The 19,812-nt window shown below is 40.9% G+C and overlaps 1 protein-coding gene across 1 annotated transcript in view; it reads right to left on the bottom strand.

The window, feature by feature from the left end:
• LOC120020649 (parathyroid hormone/parathyroid hormone-related peptide receptor-like) overlaps positions 1-19,812 on the bottom strand; it is a 78,564-nt gene that overhangs the window by 14,683 nt on the left and 44,069 nt on the right. The window contains exons 3-7 of the mRNA XM_038964355.1: positions 11,314-11,424; positions 10,638-10,762; positions 7,491-7,585; positions 2,575-2,761; positions 680-833 (exon numbers count right to left, since the gene is read on the bottom strand). Coding sequence (XP_038820283.1) covers positions 680-833; positions 2,575-2,761; positions 7,491-7,585; positions 10,638-10,762; positions 11,314-11,424 — 672 coding nt within the window. The remainder of the gene's footprint in view (positions 1-679; positions 834-2,574; positions 2,762-7,490; positions 7,586-10,637; positions 10,763-11,313; positions 11,425-19,812) is intronic.

The following is a 19,812-nucleotide window of genomic DNA, read 5'->3' as shown; positions in this document are numbered from 1 at the left end:
TTGAAGCAACATCAAGACATCAGTCAGGAAGTTAAAGCTTGGTCGCAAATGGGTCTTCCAAATGGACAATGACCCCAATCATACTTCCAAAGTTGTGGCAAAATGGCTTAAGGACAACAAAGTCAAGGTATTGGAGTGGCCATCACAAAGCCCTGACCTCAATCCTATAGAAAATTTGTGGGCAGAACTGAAAAAGGTTCTGCGAGCAAGGAAGCCTACAAACCTGACTCCGTTACACCAGCTCTGTCAGGACGAATGGGCCAAAATTCCCCCAACTTATTGTGGGAAGTTTGTGGAAGGCAACCCGAAACGTTTGACCAAAGTTAAACAATTTAAAGGCAATGCTACCAAATACTAATTGAGTGTATGTAAACTTCTGACCCACTGGGAATGTGATGAAAGAAATAAAAGCTGAAATAAATCATTCTCTCTACTATTATTCTGACATTTCACATTCTTAAAATAAAGTGTTGATCCTAACTGACCTAAGACATGGAATTTTTACTAGGATTAAATGTCAAGAATTGTGAAAAACTGAGTTTAAATATATTGGCTAACGTGTATGTACACTTCCGACTTCAACTCTATTTGTTTTTTTAAAGGGGTTCATTTAAGCTTATTGATTTCATTAGTAGCAGTGAATCTGCAGTAAAAATGTGTTTGCTATGACATCACATACCCCATCCAATCAAAGTGAATCCCCAGAGGTACTTCCTGTCTGAGAAGAAGGTCATGAAGATGAGGCTGTGGAGGTACAAGCCCTCTACTAGGATCCAGTAGTAGTTGGTGGCCAGGAAATACAGGAACAGGGTCACTGCTAATTTACAGCCAATCTAAAGGAAACACAACAGACAAATACATCTAATATACTGAATTTACTAAATACAATAGGCTATTTCATGGTCACAAGCACAAGGTTCTTCTTGTAGTGACCTGAAGCCATACATTTTGAATCTTTAGAATCCACTCTTGCTTTGCACTGTTATATACTGCTTGGCTTGTGTGACATACAGAAACACTAAGGGTAGTGTGTACACTGACAAATGTGTATTCACTTTGCAGGGAGTAAACCAACATTTAAGCCTCTCCATGATGAAACTTCTAGGTTCCAAGCACGGTTTGTACAATGAAAGATTTATTCTAATCCAATTAATACTGTGCATTGCTCAAACCTGGAGAGGTTGATAAAATATACAGGGAATTAAACAACAGGGAATTCCTGGTAGTTTAGCCTGTGTATGCCCCAAGAGATGCCAACCTCTATGCCTCTGTCTGTCCTACTCAGTGGTGTAGTGGTCCCTGGAGAAGTGGGTATACTCAAATTTAGCCATTTTTCCCCTCAAACGGCCCACCCGAAGATGTTTAAGCCTATCATTAGCATCACTATATTTTTCTGGTTCGTTAAATTGTATGAAACCTGGATGTTTAACTTCATATTATGAGGCATGACTTACCTTGCTTCAAAGTAACCTAAAACCAAAATCTCACCATAGAAACGTGGAGGCAATTATTTTATAAAGACTTCTCATTTCCGCTCTCCTGTTCTATTGTTTTTCAAATCAACTTTCTTTCATTGTCTGGCAGCCAAAGATATTATCCTTGTCATATGAGCAACCCATAATAGTTGTTGCATCATTATATCTCCCCTCTTTCTAAATGTCCATCTCTGTCCAGGACAGAGTGCAATTTTCCCGCAAATTGCATTTTGGAACATTTGAGAGTAGGCCTACCGCCGTGTGCATATTGCTGCGCTTAAAACGTGAAGAACTAAGAGTTTATCAACATTTTAAGCTAAACATTCTGATCAGTTCCATTAGGCTTATTAATTGATAAGGCGTATACCTCCAATACTGGTCCTAATCCTCTACCAGGATACTTTGATGTACAGTACCAGTCAAAACTTTGGACACACCTACTCATTCAAGGGTTTTTCTTTATTTTTACTATTTTCTACATTGTAGAATAATAGCGAAGACATCAAAACTATGAAATAACACATATGGAATCATGTAGTAACCAAAAACGTTTTCAACAAATCCGAATATGTTTTAGATTTTAGATTCTTCAAAGTAGCCACCCTTTGCCTTGACGACAGCTTTGCACTCTCTCAACCAGCTTCATGAGGTATGATAATATGCGCGAGCCAAGAGAGACTTATCCTCTTAGCTTTCTTATCCAGTTTTATAATCAGACTTTCTTTGTGGCAAGTCTTTACAAATAGCATTGATTTAGCTTATTTAGAAATGCTGCGAGAGAAAGTAATAAAACAATCATAATGAAACGCCTCAAGAGTCATGTGTACTGAATGCTGGAATGACTGAATGCTAGCAACTCATATCGAATAGTCCCTGGATTACATTGATCACTATGTCCTTAGAGGACGACCTTTTACAATGATCCAACAAATTTAGAACAGACGTTTCACAAAAACAGTCAGAACTGTATTTATGAAAATATGTTCTACGTAAATAATTACACAGGTGCCTTGGTCAATAACTTCACTACCTTAGCCTGGTACTTACTATTCTCACGTATTAATCTTCCTATAGTCTGGGGACAATGTTAGGTACTTACAAACTGGGTTTTGTTAGCTGGAGGAGCCTCAGTGATGGACTTGAGATCTTCCACACTGACTCTTTCCATGTCCTCTAGGGCAGAACCAGAGTATAGCACCACATCCTTTATGAAGATGCTGATGCCTCGCAGCATGAAAGACACAAACAGGTGCATGTGGATGTAGTTCCTGGTACAATGCAACCGCCTGGATGAGTGGAGGAGATAAATATACAAAAAAAGATATCATCTTCACAGTGACAAGCAATAGTCGTGTTGTGGTAATACTAGGTCATACTATTGGCTTACTCAAACCAAAGACAATCATTGAAAAAAATACAGAAATGCTTGTGCAAAACTTCTGAGAAACTGACGCTACTAAGCCGTTAATACACTAGGAACCAATGTTTAAATCTTATCAAGGTGGTAAGTGTGTGGAGGGAGGAAGAGTTTTCCACAGTGAGTGTGTTTGTATGTACAGTACCAGTCAAACATTTGGACACAGCAACTCATTCCAGGGTTTTTCTATTTTTTTTAACCATTTTCTACATTGTAGAATAATAGTGAAGACATCAAAACAAAGAAATAACACATATGGAATCATGTAATAACCCCTAAAAAGTGTTAAACAAATCAAAATATATTTTATATTTGAGATTCTTCAAAGTAGACACCCTTTCTGCAAAGCTGTCATCAAAGCACTCTTGGCATTTTCTCAACCAGCTTCATGGGTTAGTCAACTGGAATGCATTTCAATTAACAGGTGTGCCTTGCTAAAAGTTAATTTGTGGATTTTTTTTTATTCTTAATGCGTTTGAGCCAATCAGTTGTGTTGTGACAAGGTAGGGGTAGTATACAGAAGATATCCCTATTTGGTAAAAGACCAAGTCCATATTAATGCAAGAACAGCTCAAATATGCAAAGAGAAACAACAGTCCATCAGTACTTTATGACATGAAGGTCAGTCAATATGGAAAATTATGGAAAATTTCAATAACCTTGCTAAAAGTTAATTTGTGGATTTTTTTTCATTCTTAATGCGTTTGAGCCAATCAGCCAATCGAACGTTTCTTCAAGTGCAGTCACAAAATCCATCACACTCTTTGATGAAACTGGCTCTCACGAGGACCGACACAGGAATGGAAGACCCAGAGTTACCTCTGCTGCAGAGGATAAGTTCATTAGAGTTAACTGCATCTCAGATTGCAGCCCCAATAATTGCTTGACATAGTTCGAGTAACAGACACATCTCAACATCAACTGTTCAGAGGAGACTGCGTGAATCAGGCCTTCATGGTCGAATTGCTGCAAAAAGAAAACACTACTAAAGGACACCAGTAAGAAGAAGAGACTTCCTTTGGCTAAGAAACACGAGGAATGGACATTAGACCAGTGGAAATCTGTCCTTTGGTCTGATGAGTCCAAATTTGAGATTTTTGGTTCCAATAGCTGTGTCTTTGTGAGACGCAGAGTAGGTGAACGGATGATCTCCACATGTGTGGTTCCCACCATGAAGCATGGAGGAGGAGGTGTGATGGGGCTTTGCTGGTGACAGTGTCGGTTATTTATTTAGAATTCAAGGCACACTTAACCAGCATGGCTACCACAGCCTTCTGCAGCGATATGCCATCCCATCTGGTTTGCGCTTCATTTGTTTTGCAACAGAACATTGACCCAACACACCTCCAGGCTGTGTTAGGGCTGTTTGACCAAGAAGGAGAGTGATGGAGTGCTGCATCAGATGACCTGGCCTCCACAATCACCCAACCTCAACCCAATTGAGATGGTTTGGGATGAGTTGGACCGCAGAGTGAAGGAAAAGCAGTCAACAAGTGCTCAGCATATGTGGGAACTCCTTCAATACTGTTGGAAAAGCATTCCAGGTGAAGCTGGTTGAGAGAATGCCAAGAGTGTGCAAAGCTGTCATCAAGGCAAAGGGTGGCTACTTTGAAGAATCTCAAATATATTTTGATTTGTTTAACACTTTTTCATATGTGTTATTTCATCGTTTTGATGTCTTCACTATTATTCTACATTGTATAAAATAGTAAAAATAAAGAAAAACCCTTGAATGAGTAGGTGTGTCCAAACTTTTGACTGGTACTGTATGTGTGCGTGATGTGTGTGCGTGTGTGAGTGTACGTGTGTTTGTATTTTCACACTCTTCAGAACAATACTCATCCTAATTAGAGCCAGCTGAATTCCGCGCTGACTATAACACATTCTTGAGATTTAGGGGCTTGAAAAGCACAAATATTGAATTGCAGAGCTCAAAGTGAGCTGTAAAAACAAAATTGCAAGCATGTGTTGAGCAGATCCAAGAGCATGCGTATTTCCTCCCAGACAAGCAAAAGTTTATCTCTCACATTATCCTCAAAACAACCCTTGCCAACATTGAAGGGATAATTTGATGAAGTTGGAGTCGGATTGTATTGTGTTGTCGATACACAGGCTATACCAAACTAAAAACGGTTATCTATATTCTGACATTTGCTTTCATGTAAATCCAAGCATTTGTCAGACACCCCATGTTGGCAACAAATGTTAGCCTCCAGCGATATAAAATTATTATTGATCATGAAGCCAATTTGGCTAAGAATATTCTAAAAACCCTTATCAGTGTAGTGATGGGGGAACAAATCGATACAGTTACATATTATTTTGGACAATATTTTATTTTATTGATACTTTGACTCCAAGTGTCAATTGCTAGGTAGTGTAATTTGGTGCTATTCGGCTGTACCTGCACCAAAACTCTGGTATTTCATTGCATAGCTTGTTCTCCATCTTATTTTAAATAACGAGCCATTATGTTTTCATATTTCCATGACTGATCAAAACTAATTTCCTCATGTTCTCTCGTTTCTCTGCAGCAGACATATAACATGTCACTATTGAATCGCAATACACATAAAATTGTGAGAATCGCAATATATATTCTATCGGCACGTAAGTATTGTGATAATATCCCTGGCAATTCCCAGCCCTGTATCTGTCACGCCCTGACCGTAGAGATCTTTTTATTCTCTATGTTTGGTTGGTCAGGGTGTGAATCGGGTGGGAAACTCTATGTTCTGTGTTTCTATGTTTTGGCCGGGTATGGTTCTCAATCAGGGACAGCTGTCTATCGTTGTCTCTGATTGGGAATCATACTTAGGCAGCCCTTTTTCCTTTTGTATTTTGTGGGTAGTTGTCTTTGTTAGTGGCCTGTATAGCCCTAGTAAGCTTCACGTTAGTTTTTGTTGTTTTTTGTTTTGTTGGCGACATTTATAATAAAGAAAGATGTACGCTCACCACGCTGCACCTTGGTCCGGTCATTTCCACGACGACGGCGATCGTGACAATATCAGTGTAGGCCTACAGTGTATTACTGTGGCAAGCAGTGAGTATATATAACAAGTAACCGCAGAAAACTCATGAATCATTATTTGCTTGTGTCTAACCTCTGCAGTCAAACCCATTACTACATTTTAGTCATTTAGCAGACGCACTTATCCAAACCGACTTAAAAGAGCAATTAAGGTGCCTTGCTCAAGGGTACGTCGGTCGATTTTTCACCTAATTGGCTTAGGGATTACTGGCCCAACGCTCTTAACCACTAAGCTACCTGCCACCTCTCAACTGGCTATTAAGATATTGGACAAGCTCTCCTTTGGGGAATTTTGATTTGTGAAGTGGTGAGGGAAACTAATTTGTGAACAGGAAGAGGAAAAACACCAGTGCTAATGTGCAGTATGTATCCCTCGGTCTCTCCACAGAAAACATTTATGAACCTGCCTCTCCTGTGTCTGAGGGTTTTAAAAGCCTGACATGTTAAAGGGAAGAGGGAGATGTAGCTGGAGTGCTCCTGAATGCGCTGCTGGGACGTCAGCCCAGACCCCCGGGGACCCACGAGACGTGTGATTAAACTAATTTGTCCTGTAGATTTCCTGGTGCCAGTTTAGGGTCTCTCTCTCTTAAAACATTTACTCCCTTCTGAGAAGCCTGGCTTAGGCTCTAAGTCACGTTGAGCGCAATGTTTGTGAACACAACTTTACACCAATTCCTGGACTTGACACTCTCCCTCCGCTAAACAAAAATTTGTAAATAATGGGGAGGTTTCCTTGCATTAATCACCTAAAAGAAAAATGAAACGATTCAATGTAAAATGTCAAACAAATTCAACCTTGTGTGCAAGGATTAGTGTTCATGCTGCTGAATTTGTTTTTTGTAATTTGTTATTTGGCTAAGGCAATGATAAGAACAAAGTAACTGTCTCTAGAAAATCCAACCAAATCCACTACATATCAAATTGACTGTCAGAATTAGTTTGCCAATCTATTTCTCTTTCAGCCTGCCTTAACTGCCCGGACATGACAGAATATTAAATTAGGGTGAAACTGCACACCAATATATTAGTGATATTTATTTTTATTTAACTAGGCAAGTCAGTTAAGAACAAATTCTTATTTACAATGACAGCCTACCGGGGAACCGTGGGTTAACTGCCTTGTTCAGGGGTAGAACGACAGATTTTTACCTTGTCAGCTCAGGGATTCGATCCAGCAACCTTTCGGTTACTGGCCCAATGCTCTAACCACTAGGCTACCTGCCGCCCACATCTTCATGTAAACATACAACCAAGTAAATATAACCACTAACCACGGCTGAGGTCTGAGATGAATAAGTATGAAAATAACAAAGACTACTGTAAATGCCAGCAAGATGAGGCACGATTCACAATTACACGCTGGCTCCAAGGCAACAACCTCAAAGGCAGCCACCTCTAATCCTTTTAAAAGTCAAACGCTCATGGAAAAGCAAAGGTAAAACATTACACAAACACATTTTGCAGGCTTTGTCTCTTTGTTTCACCACACAAACATTTGATGAGAGATTTGGTGGGAGATAAAATATTGACTGAGGAAGGAATTTTCCCAAAGACAAGTACTACTCACCGGAAATAACCCAGGATGATCACAGCCACCATAAGTGATCCCAGAGAGATGGAGTAGCCCACTGTGTAGATGAGGTACAAACGGTCAAATACTTCCTGTTGAGAGAGACAAGATCGTTTGAAGGAGAAATATTAAGAGAGACAGAGTAGCCCATTGTGTAGATAAGGTACAGACGTTCAAATACTTCCTGTTGAGAGAGACAAGGTCATATGAAGGAGATATATTGTTAGTCATATCAGGTGGCAGGTCAGGAGTGAACTGTCTACTCAGAGTTGTCGGCCTACTTACAGTAGCCTGCTTGAGGATGTGATAGATGTTTGATAAGTGTACCTGGTGTGCTACATTGATTGTTTTTTTTCAACATAAAAGTCATTGACCCAGGACATTCCAATTACACAATATTGTCCCCATAAATCTGCTGAAAGCGTTCATAGGGTCTCTGTGCCTCACTGTTTGAACCTTTATAGAGGCACTGAGGATAATGTTACTATACGACAAAAATGACTCACAGTTGCAGGCTACGCATTACTAAACAGAAAACTGCCGCGGACCAAAAACAAAACACCATGCATCTTAAAGCTCAAAGAAGGTGCTGTCATGGTGTGCGACCATTCCAAGGTCTAAGGTCATTTCATGGTGTGCGACCATTCCAGGCCTGATTCCAGGCCTGATTAGTTTCTGAATAAAATAAGGTACGTTACTTCTGACAGTGAGCTGCCCACCAGAGGACTGATGCCCACCAGGCAATGGGCTGCCCGCCAAGTGTCAGACTGAGATGGAGATTTCTAATAAACAGAATATTTGGCTTGAGAGATGTGCCGCACTGACAAAAGCCCTGGGTGGGGTGGGGTGTGGTGCGTGCTGGGGCTTCCAGCTGGAGATTACAGCACAGAGCAGGCAACCAGAGGACATACTGCTGGAGAGGTGAGCCGCTAAAAAAACCTGGATTCAAATAGGATTGGTTTTATTTCAAATATTTTAGCTGCACTTGATTGAGCTTGCCTGGCTAAAATAAATCCTGTTCACCTGGCACTCCAGGCAGGACTCAATCATACTCTCAAAGTATTTGAAATACTGTTTGAATCCAGGTCTGGCCTCTAGCTAGCTACCCGTGGTTGCTGGATCAACACAGCCTAGTGGAGAGGCTCCTCTGGGGCCTGCTGTAACCAGAGCCTACTCCACTGCTGTTATCATTTAGGGATGGGGACACAGTGCCAAACCCAAGGGTTCCTAAGTTGTGGTGCACGGCTGAAGGGTTTAATTTGGTGCATATGCATTTTTCATTAACTATAGCTGCTGCTATGAGTCCTGGGACTGGGAGACCATCAACATAAACATTTGAAGTCTAAGAAGAAATAAATCAGGGGCCCTCTCCTCAAAATGTGGATGGAAGCATACCCATGACATCCTCGCCCACAACCGTAATGTTGAGACCCACATTTAAAAGGAGGAGAGAAGAATGCACGTGCGGGGAGAGACCAGAGAAGTTTGGTTTAATATTCATATGAAGCCAGATATTTTGGGTTGCAGTAAGCGGTCTCTGGTGCACGTTATTATGGGAGTAAGCCCAAAAGCAGATAGCCTGGTTAAACCAGACTGAATCCAACCTACAGTACTCAGGATGACCTTTTCTGAACCTTGGCTGGAGCTAACCGCTAAGTATCCTTGCTCAGGTTAAGAGTGGGGAGTAGCGTTCAACAATTTCCTGCTTAGCGCCCTCGACTCGTCATTCAGGGACTGATTACTTACCGCCTCCTTTTACATGGCCCAGTGTTACCCATGGCAACCTGTTACCCATGGCAACCTGCTGACCACTAGACTTGGGCTCAATTCAAATTGAAGGCAGTCAATTCAGGAAGTGATTTGAATAAAAAATGTCTAAACTTTTGAAATAGCTTCTACTTTTCAGTTCATTGAGAAGTCATTGAAAATAAATGCATTTTTTTCGATTATTGAATTGTAATTTTTGCTTGCTTCCTGAATTTACTGCCTTCAATTCAAATGTAGCCCAACCTTGTTGTCCATTGGCCCAGGACTGAGTGTAACAGGCAATCCATTTGATCAATGAGCACCTCAAATAACAGTTGAGGGCAGAGGAAATAATAGAATGAATGGAATTGGAATGGCCTCTGTGATGATAACGGAACTAAGCAAAAATAAAGACGTAACAGTATCAGCAGTTTTTCTAGGATTAAAGATACTTTAAAGTGTTTAAGACATTTTTCTTACATTTTCCACATGTTGAATCTTTTCCTCGAAATCCTGGCTACAACACTCATTTTTGGAGAGATGTGCCTGTCATATAGCCTTTATTCCGATATCCAATTCAGCGCCAATATATTTAAGTCAGAAGAAGAAGCCTATCATATCAGATTGTAAGAAGGGGTTCAATGGAGGTAACGCTTCGCTTAATCTAGCAATAGATTATTTGTCCCAAACACAATTATAATCATTCCAAACATTGTTCACATAATCTCCAATGGGGAAATAAGTCAATAGTAAAGAATTGGCATGTCTGCTTTTCATTTGAAGTAGCCTCACATTTCTGAGGGGACACGTCTTTTGTTCCATTTGGCGACATTCTTCATCTAAATGGTAAACAGGGTTTTTATGTTGATCTTCTACATATCTTTTGTCATTGTTAGGTTTCCTGCAAATGGGTAGAAGCATCAGAAAAAGCAGAATGTAAACGAGTCTAACAATGGGGATGGCAGACAGACGATGAACACTGTAGAGGTTCAAGAAGTTAGACATGTGAGGTTAGAGAATGATTGAGCCCTCAGAGAGCAGTAGCTAGCTAGCTCCTGCTGTATACTCACACACACATCCCCCTACAGCTCCATCTGAATTGTGACAGAAATGAAAAGCGGCCTAACCTACACCAGTAAAAAGGGCCTAGTTTCTTACCAATCAGATCACACGTCCAATATCATACACATTCCAATACCTCCACATTGATTGTGTAGGCTAATGCTAGAACTGCCCTCAAACAATAGATTGAAATAGACTTAAATGTCACACTTTCTTTTCAGAAAAAATACACACAATGGCCATTGTCCCTGTCCACTGCTATTGTCACGTCTCTGACAAAGTTGGCATTGTCTAATGGTGTGAAGAAATGCATGCTAGGATAGACATGACCCTCACCTTCTCATTATTTTGGTTATAGTGCGAGAGGAATTTTGCACATTCACTGTAGTTTGCCCATGTCTTGTTGTTGGTAGTGGTCAGCTCCCACGTCCCATTGTTGTCACAGCGACGATAGGCTAGTCCTGTAGAATACAACACATAGAATACAACAGAATGACAATGCACGTGTCATTTCTTTTCACCTGTAAGTACATATTGGTGTTGTATACTAGGATATACTGTGCGTGACAATTTCCTAGAATAAAAGTCCATGCCCATTTTTTTTTTTTACATTTTTAAACATGCTGTTGGCATTTTCTAGGAAACAAAGTGAATAGTATGTTAGGAGTTTGGTAGAATGTCATCACATCAGAAATCATGTGTATTTCTTCCAGTGTAACAGCCTTGTTAGATGAAGAACTCAAGTTTTAAAAGATCACATCTTGTTGCGTCGATGTAACTATAGAAACGTATTCAAAAGCAACGCCCCATGCTGTCTTCCAGAGTAAAGCAGTTACAAGAGGTTGTTTTCAGATTTTACAATAGTGAACACCATTCCCTATAATATATGCCAATTAGCAGACACTTTTATCCAAAGCGACTTAGTCATGCGTGAGTACATTTGACGTAAAACTGAAAATGAGCTCAGTGAAAGAGAACTGTTGAACTGCAGGCTACCCAGGGCCTGTCTTACCTTTATGGTTGAAGTCGTAAATGTACTCTGGACAGGCAGTGGACACCAGCTTTCCAGGAGACCCCTCAGGCCAACAAACAATGCCATCCCACTCTGGCGAGCAGTAACCATCTGCAGGAATAGAGCCAAAGCAGTAGTGACATTTAAGCCTAGTGACGTTGACTGTTCACTGCCTTGGCTCCAACATTACGTCGCCTTAGGCTTCGTTATATTCCAAGACACCAATGAGTAGCTGTTTTTAGATTGTGTTGTCCCCTGAAAAGGATACACAAACGAACTTTAACCTAATGTCATGATCATAAATAGCATGTAGAGAAAGATGGCCCCAGTAGCCTGTTAATTGGTGGGTAAGTAGGAAATGGATATAATGTCCCTTGTTCACAACACCAGTCATCTATAGCAGTGATGTCTTCTGTCTGCTGGATATGTTTGATCATCCAGAGAAGATTTGTGGCTGCTGCTCTCCATCAAAACTACAATTAATGCTAAACAAACAAGCATATAATTCCCAAAATAGCTCAAAATGTCAACATTTTCAAGCAAATTTGTGTCATACTTCAATGTTTTTATTGTACTTTGTTTTGGCATGAATCTGCTTCCACTGTTTACGTCCACCTCACAAGAAAGACATGCTTGTTACTCTATGTTGCTTCCGCCGCATGAAAAGGAGACTTGCAATGTTGCAGTCGGGAAATAACTGAGGAGGCCTATGCAGGCATGTTTCTAATGATCCATAGGAGGGGCATAGGCCTAAATGCACTATTTATTGAATGTTTATGATCTTACCGCAGCACTCACACACTTCAACATAAAGCGTATCTCTTCTGTTAAAGTGGTTTCAATATGGATCTTATTTGTGGAAATTCCATGCAAAATCAAGAAAACAACAGCGACAATGGTGCAGGGTTCTGGATCCCTTGGGAAAAAACAAAGATACTATGGTACACCACTGAGACAGTCTAGTTCACCACAGTGGAAGAGCAGAGTCAAGCAGTTAGCAGTTCTGCTAACCTCTCTTATTTCCACCCTCTTGTAAAATCTTTCTTCCTCACCCCCTGGGTATGCGTACAGCGCGGTAAAGTTTTTGTTTGTATACTTTAAGGAAGTTTGCAAAAAATGCCTTTGACTCGCAAGGAATTGTTGCTTTGGCAAACAGAACAAACCGTAGATAGATGTCAAGCAACCTTATGTTCATTGATACATAGGGGCAGCAGTAGCATTTTAGAACAAAATTATTCTTAATTGTTAGCTATACCAAATGGTGCAGAAACCTTAGCCTTCCGACAGTGGGAATGTAGTACCCTCTCCCCACAGATCCCTGGCAGAAGCCACTTTCTGGCTACGCTTTCATTTTCTATTATTGAAAACATCTTCCCCACACTCACCACTAATAACTAGATAAGGATAAAACAAAAACGGTTTTCTCTTTGCTATGAAATGTATTACTTTCTCATTCATGTAATCAATGTTACAAAGAGGCTATGACGACATTATTTTTTATGTGCCTTCAAAATCGCCCGTCATTCGGATATCATAATTAGAGAGCACACTTCATATTTTTTCAGCTGGTTTTGGATTGAGAGAGAAGCCTAAGATGCTTCAGGTTTTTCTATATCAATGATCACATGTCCTGGGAGTGAAATCGGTCTTAGGTTGAAGTTTTTTTCACTGAACTTTTATAACCCATCGGACCACCTACCAACAGGCTCAAATTAAACACAGAACACACACATATATAATTTCCTATAAATTCCATGACCATGATTTAAATATAAATGTGACTATGGGGGAGTGGGGGACTTTGGTATTGGTGATGTAATTGAGGTTTATAATAGCGCTTTCTTTTCCCTCCAGTCATTTGATTCAAGTCTTGCAGATGTCAAAACATATCGCAGTAGAGTTTTGATAGTTGCAAGCTTTTACACCAAGACCACACGTTTGAATGCTGAGCTATTTTCACACACTGCAAGGTCTGGGGTCTTGAGCCCACATCCCTCCACTGACCTAACCAGGCAAACCTCAGTGTCTCCCTCAATGAAAACGTTGTCTCAGGGAAGTAATGGAGAACTCATGTGTATTTAAGGCACAAATGAGAAATAATAACAAATAGATGGGACTTCACAGTGAAACACTGCAACACTAAACAAGACCCTGGCCTTGGGCTGAGGTTGGCCCACCACCCTACCAGCCACCACTTTCAAAATAGTTAGAATAGAAAGATCAGTTCATTACTATTTGCTAATTTTACAACCACACGGTGCAAACCATTTGAAACAGTCATCCCTCCACAGTTCTAATAATAGTTTGGCTAACCACAAGTTTACAGTGGCACATAACACCAAGGGGTGCTCACATAAGACATGGTCAAGGCAAATCTGGAAGAAAAGCCAAACGCCTCAAAAATGTGTATTCAGTTGCTATTCTTTGAGTTTGAGTCAGCATGCAAGGTTTTTCCACAATATAGGAGACCAAAATGAGCTTTAGCCTATTCCAAATAAAGGGCACACTTTTCTTAGCCAATGTTGTCAACATTACAAAAATAAAAACTATTCATAAAACATAATGGCCAGTTAACAGCAAAAGTTTCCACCATATTTTTGTCACGTATACTCCCTCTCTGGCCTCTAGGTCACCAGACTGCTGATTATTACACGCACCTGTCACCCTCGTCATGTGCACCAGCACTTATTGACACTCACCTGGACTCCATCACCTCCTTGATTACCTGCCCTATTTATGTCACTCCCTTTGGTTCCTTCCCTAGGTGTTATTGTTTCTGTATCTAGCTGTTAGTGTTTCTTTTTTTGTTCAACTTTGTTTATTTATTAAATGTATTCAGTCCCTGAACTTCCTGACTCTCAGCGTACATCGTTACAAATTTCTACAGGGTCATCATGAGACTAACTACAACATAGGCTATACTGTACAGAACATAATGATGTCAAAGTATTTGCCACCTAATAAACAATGTGCACATTAGGTTGAAATGAAGTTCAAATGAAAATGCTCAAATTATAAACTAAAAAGAATACTGAATTAACCAAGCACACCAAATAAGGTATTGAAATCTTTTTCAGGCAAAAAGTACACCAGAGCTTTCCCTCTCTCTTTGAGAGGTAGGTAATATGCATACCCACATTTCAGCTTCAGCTGAGCTATGATTGTGAAGACGTGTGTGTCACGCCCTGATCTGTTTCACCTGTCCTTGTGATTGTCTCCACCACCTCCAGGTGTCGCTTATTTTTCCCAGTGTATTTATCCCTGTGTTTCCAGTCTCTCTGTGCCAGTTTGTCTTGCATGTTTCCAAGTCAACCAGCAGTTTTCCCGTTCTCTTGCTTTTTGCATTCGCCTTTTTTTTCTAGTCCTCCCGGTTTTGACCCTTGCCTGTTTCTGGACTTTGTACCCGCCTGCCTGACCATTCTGCCTGCCTTGACCACGGGCCTGTCTGCCACTCTGTACCTCCTGGACTCTGATCTGGTTTTGACCTTTTTGCCTGTCCACGACCATTCTCTTGCCTCCCCTTTAGATTAATAAACATTTGTAGGACTCCAACCATCTGCCTCCTGTGGTTGCATTTGGGTCTCGCCTTGATAGTGTGCAACCTTTCAAAAAGGGGTCAGGTTACAGCCAACAGGCTAAGTCGATTCTACTACTCTCTGACAGCGTCACCAGGTATACAGGTTAAGTAGTCATCTCTGATGCACCCACCGTGGTTCAATGTAATTTCATTGAAATGATGTGGGAAAACAATGATTGTTTGATGTTAAAATATTTGGGCTGATGTGATAAATAAGAAGCATTACTACCATATATGGGTACACTAATTTATAAGGGCAGGCTGAGCCGAGGACCTCATTTCAAGAACGCTGCTACCTACCTTCCGGGTTAACATTGAAGCATAAATTAAATAAACACGGAATTTTATTAGTCACATGTGCAGTGAAATGCTTCCTTATGAGCCCCTAACCAACAGTGCAGTTTAAAAAAATACAGAGAAGAGAAAAATAACAAAGAGCAGCAGTAAAATAACAATAGTGACTATATACAGGGGGGTACAAATAGAGTCAATGTGCGGGGACACTGGTTAGTTGAGGTAGGACATTATACTTTGTGCGTGACAAGTAATTTTTCCAACAATTGTTTACAGACAGATTATTTCACTTATAATTCACTGTATTACAACTCCAGTGGGTCACAAGATTACAAACTAAGTTGACTGTTTCTTTAAACAGCTTGGAAAATTCCAGAAAATGTCATGGCTTCTGATAGGCTAATTGACATTTGAGTCAATGGAGGTGTACCTGTGGATGTATTTCAAGGCCTACCTTCAAACGCAGTGTCTCTTTGCTTGACATCATGGGAAAATCTAAAGAAATCAGCCAAGACCTCAGGAAAAAAATTGTAGACCTCCACAAGTCTGGTTCACCCTTGAGTGCAATTTCTAAATGCCTGAAGGTACCACGTTCATCTGTACAAACAATAGTGCGCAAGTATAAACACCATGGGACCACGCAGCAGTCACACCGCTCAGGAAGGAGACACGTTCTGTCTCCTGGAGATGAATGTACTTTGGTGAGAAAAGTGCGTATCAATCCCAGAACAACAGCAAAGGATCTATATCCACAGTAAAATGAGACCTATATTGACATAACCTGAAAGGCCGCTCAGCAAGGAAGAAGCCACTGCTCCAAAACCGCTAAAAAAAGCCAGACTACGGTTTGCAATTGCACATGGGGACAAAGATAGTACTTTTTGGAGAAATGTCCTCTGGGCTGATGAAACAAAAATACAACTGTTTGGCCATAATGACCATCGTTAGGTTTGGTGGAAAAAGGGGGTGGCTTGCAAGCCGAAGACCACCATCCCAACCATGAAGCACGAGGGTGGCAGAATCATGTTGTGGGGGTGCTTTGCTGCAGGAGTGCTGGTGCACTTCACAAAATAGATGGCATCACGAGGTAGGAAAATTATGTGAATATATTGAAGCAACATCTCATGACATCAGTCAGGAAGTTAAAGCTTGGTTGCAAATGGGTCTTCTAAATCGACAATGACCCCAAGCATACTTCCAAAGTTGTGGCAAAATGGCTTAAGGACAACAAAGTCAAGATATTGGAGTGGCCATCACAAAGCGCTGATCTCAATCCTATAGAAAATTTGTGGGCAGAACTGAAAAAGTGTGTGCGAGCAAGGAGGCCTACAAACCTGACTCAGTTACACCAGCTGTCAGGAGGAATGGGCCAAAATTCACCAAACTTATTGTGGGAAGCTTGTGGAAGGCTACCTGAAACGTTTGACCAAAGTTAAACAATTTAAAGGCAATGCTACCAAATACTAATTGAGTGTATGTAAACGTTTGAACAACTGGGAATGTGATGAAAGAAATAAAAGCTGAATTAAATAATTCTGTACTATTATTCGGACATTTCACATTCTTAAAATAAAGTGGTGACCATAACTGACCTAAGACAGGGAGTTTTACTAGGATTATATGTCAGGAATTGTGGAAAACTGAGTTTAATTGTATTTGGCTAAAGTGTATGTAAACTTCCAACTTCAACTGTACATGTAGGTAGAGTTAAAGTGACTATGCATAGATGACAGAGAGTAGCAGTGGTGTAAAGGCTATGAAAATAGTCTGGGTAACCATTTGACTAGCTGTTCAGGAGTCTTATGGCTTGGGGGTAGAAGCTGTTTACAAGCCTCTTGGACCTAGACTTGGCGCTCCGGTACCGCTTGCCGTGCGGTAGCAGAGAGGACAGTCTATGACTAGGGTGGCTGGAGTCTTAAACAATTTTTAGGGCATTCCTCTGACACCGCCTGGTATAGAGGTCCTGGATGGCAAGAAGCTTGGCCCCAGTGATGTACTGGGCCGTTCGCACTACCCTCTAATGCCTTGCGGTCGGAGGCCGAGCAGTTGCCATACCAGCTAGTGATCCAACCAGTCAGGATGCTCTCGATGGTGCAGCTTTCAGTTAATACACACCGAAAGCTGGGACTTCACAGATCATGAGGATATCTTATTTGTCTGCCTGTGACCTACCGTTATTGATCACCAGCCCTGAGAATCAAAATATTCATATTACACAACGTTTTCACCAAACAGCAAACATCTTACAAGGTAAGCTTCAATTTGGTCTGTGTTTGAGTTATAGCTACATGGGGAGTATCAAATTAATCCTTAGGTTGGTAGGAACAAATCTAGCCTATGTTATCTGATGACGTATGACTTAATGGCAACATCGAATATCCACCAAGTGACTATATCTTTGCGCATCAAAAATATGTTGCTTGCTTACGCATCCATATCCCCTGTATGTCCCAACACCGCCACATTGTTTGAGAGAGGTTGACGCTGTAGAACTTTAGTTTTTATAGTGAACAATAACTTTTAGGCACATTCCGTGTGCAAAAACAGTTCGATTACCACATTCGGACACTTTGGAGAGGTTGAAAGGACACTTGAATGTAGCTGGATACTCCATAACACCACCACAATGTTTGAGTGAGGTTGATGTGGTAGAAATTGTTTTTATACTGAACAAATTGCATTTAGGGATTTCAAATATATAATAGCACTGGAATTATCTAATTTACAGACATATGCCGCTTTGGAGAGGTGTAGGGACACTTGGAAACGTCCCGTGACCACACCTGACACCACTTACTAAAACATCTGCCCATTTCTAGTTAGGTCTATCAATCCCATTTTTTTCTGATATTGCTCACATGTTGTGGAAGCCATCTGATGTGTTTCCAGCTCTAGTCATCAATAATTCAACTAAAATAACAAAAGAACAGTGTGTGCTTTGTGTGTGCTTGATCTTGTGTATTCTGAACTATGTAACTCCAAACTATCTTCTGATCATTTCCTCATAATCTCCCAGATGTCTTCTTTCCAAATATACCATGTCAGAATCATGTAATTACACAGGAATAGCACTTACTTTTGGGTATGTCTATTTAGGTGGAAATCTACATTTTTCCACTACATTTAAGAGGTTATTAATTAGAACTATTAAGACTCCATGGATTGAGGAGGAATTGAAAAACTTTATGGTTGAAAGAGATTGGGCAAAAGGAGTGTCTAAGTCTGGCTGGACATCTGACTGGCTGACGTACTGCAAATTAAGAAATTATGTAACTAAACTCAACAAAAAGAAGAAGAAACTATTATGAAGCCAAGATCAATGACACACTATACAGTATATACAAAAGTATGTGGACACCCCTTCAAATGAATGGATTCTGGTTATTTCAGCCACATCCGTATAAAATCAAGCACACAGCCATGCAATCGCCATAGACAACCATTGACAGAAGAATGGCCTTACTGAAGAGCTCAATGACTTATGAAGTGGCACCGTCATAGGATGCCACCTTTCCAACAAGTCAGTTCGTCAAATGTCTGCCCTGCTAGAGCTGCCCCGGTCAACTGTAAGTGATGTTATTGTGAAGTGAAAACATCTAAGAGCAACAACGGCTCAGCCTTGAAGTGGTATGCCACACAAGCTCACAGAACGGGTTCCAAACTGCCTCTGGAAGCAACGTCAGCATAAGAACTGTTCGTCGGGAGCTTCATGAAATGGGTTTCCATGGCCGAGCAACCGCACACAAGTCTAAGCTCACCATGCGCAATGCCAAACGTCGGCTGGAGTGGTGTAAAGCTCGCCGCCATTGGACTCTGGAGCAGTGGAAATGCGTTCTCTGGAGTGATGAATCATGCTTCACCATCTTGCAGTCTGACGGACGAATCTGGGTTTGGGATGCCAGGAGAACGGTACCTGCCCCAATGCATAGTACCAACTGTAAAGTTTTGTGAAGGAGGAATAATGGTCTGGAGCTGTTTTTCATGGTTCAGGCTAGGACCCTTAGTTCCAGTGAAGGGAAATCTTAATGCTACAGCATACAATGACATTCTAGACAATTCTGTGTTCCAACTTTGTGCCAACAGTTTGGGAAGGTCCTTTCCTTTTTCAGCATGACAATGCCCCCGTGCACAAAGCAAGGTCCATACAGAAATGGTTTGTCAAGATTGGTGTGGAAGAACTTGACTGGCCTGCCCAGAGCCTTAACCTCAACCCCATTGAACACCTTTGGAATGAATTGGAATGCCTACTACGAGCCAGGCCTGATCGCCATACATCAGAGCCTGACCTCACTAATGCTCTTGTGGCTGAATTGAAGCAAGTCCCCGCAGAAATGTTTCAATATCTAGTGGAAAGCCTTCCCAGAAGAGTGGAGGCTGTTATAGCACCAAAGGGGGGAGCAACTCCATATTAATACCCATGATTTTGGACTGAGATGTTCGACGAGAAGGTGTCCACATATGTTTGGTCATGTAGTGTACAATGAATGATGTACTTTAAATGAAATTGTTGGCAGAAAGACATTCAACTCATCAAATCGTATGGCTTATTAATCACAAAACCATTTGATGTTGCCAATTATTGTAATGATTACTTTATTGGCAAAATGGGAAAACCTAGGCAGGAAATG

The sequence above is a fragment of the Salvelinus namaycush genome, chromosome 25 (genome assembly GCF_016432855.1).
Source record: "Salvelinus namaycush isolate Seneca chromosome 25, SaNama_1.0, whole genome shotgun sequence".
NCBI classification, from domain to species: Eukaryota; Metazoa; Chordata; class Actinopteri; order Salmoniformes; family Salmonidae; genus Salvelinus; species Salvelinus namaycush.
This window is presented reverse-complemented; position numbering and strand designations above follow the sequence as displayed.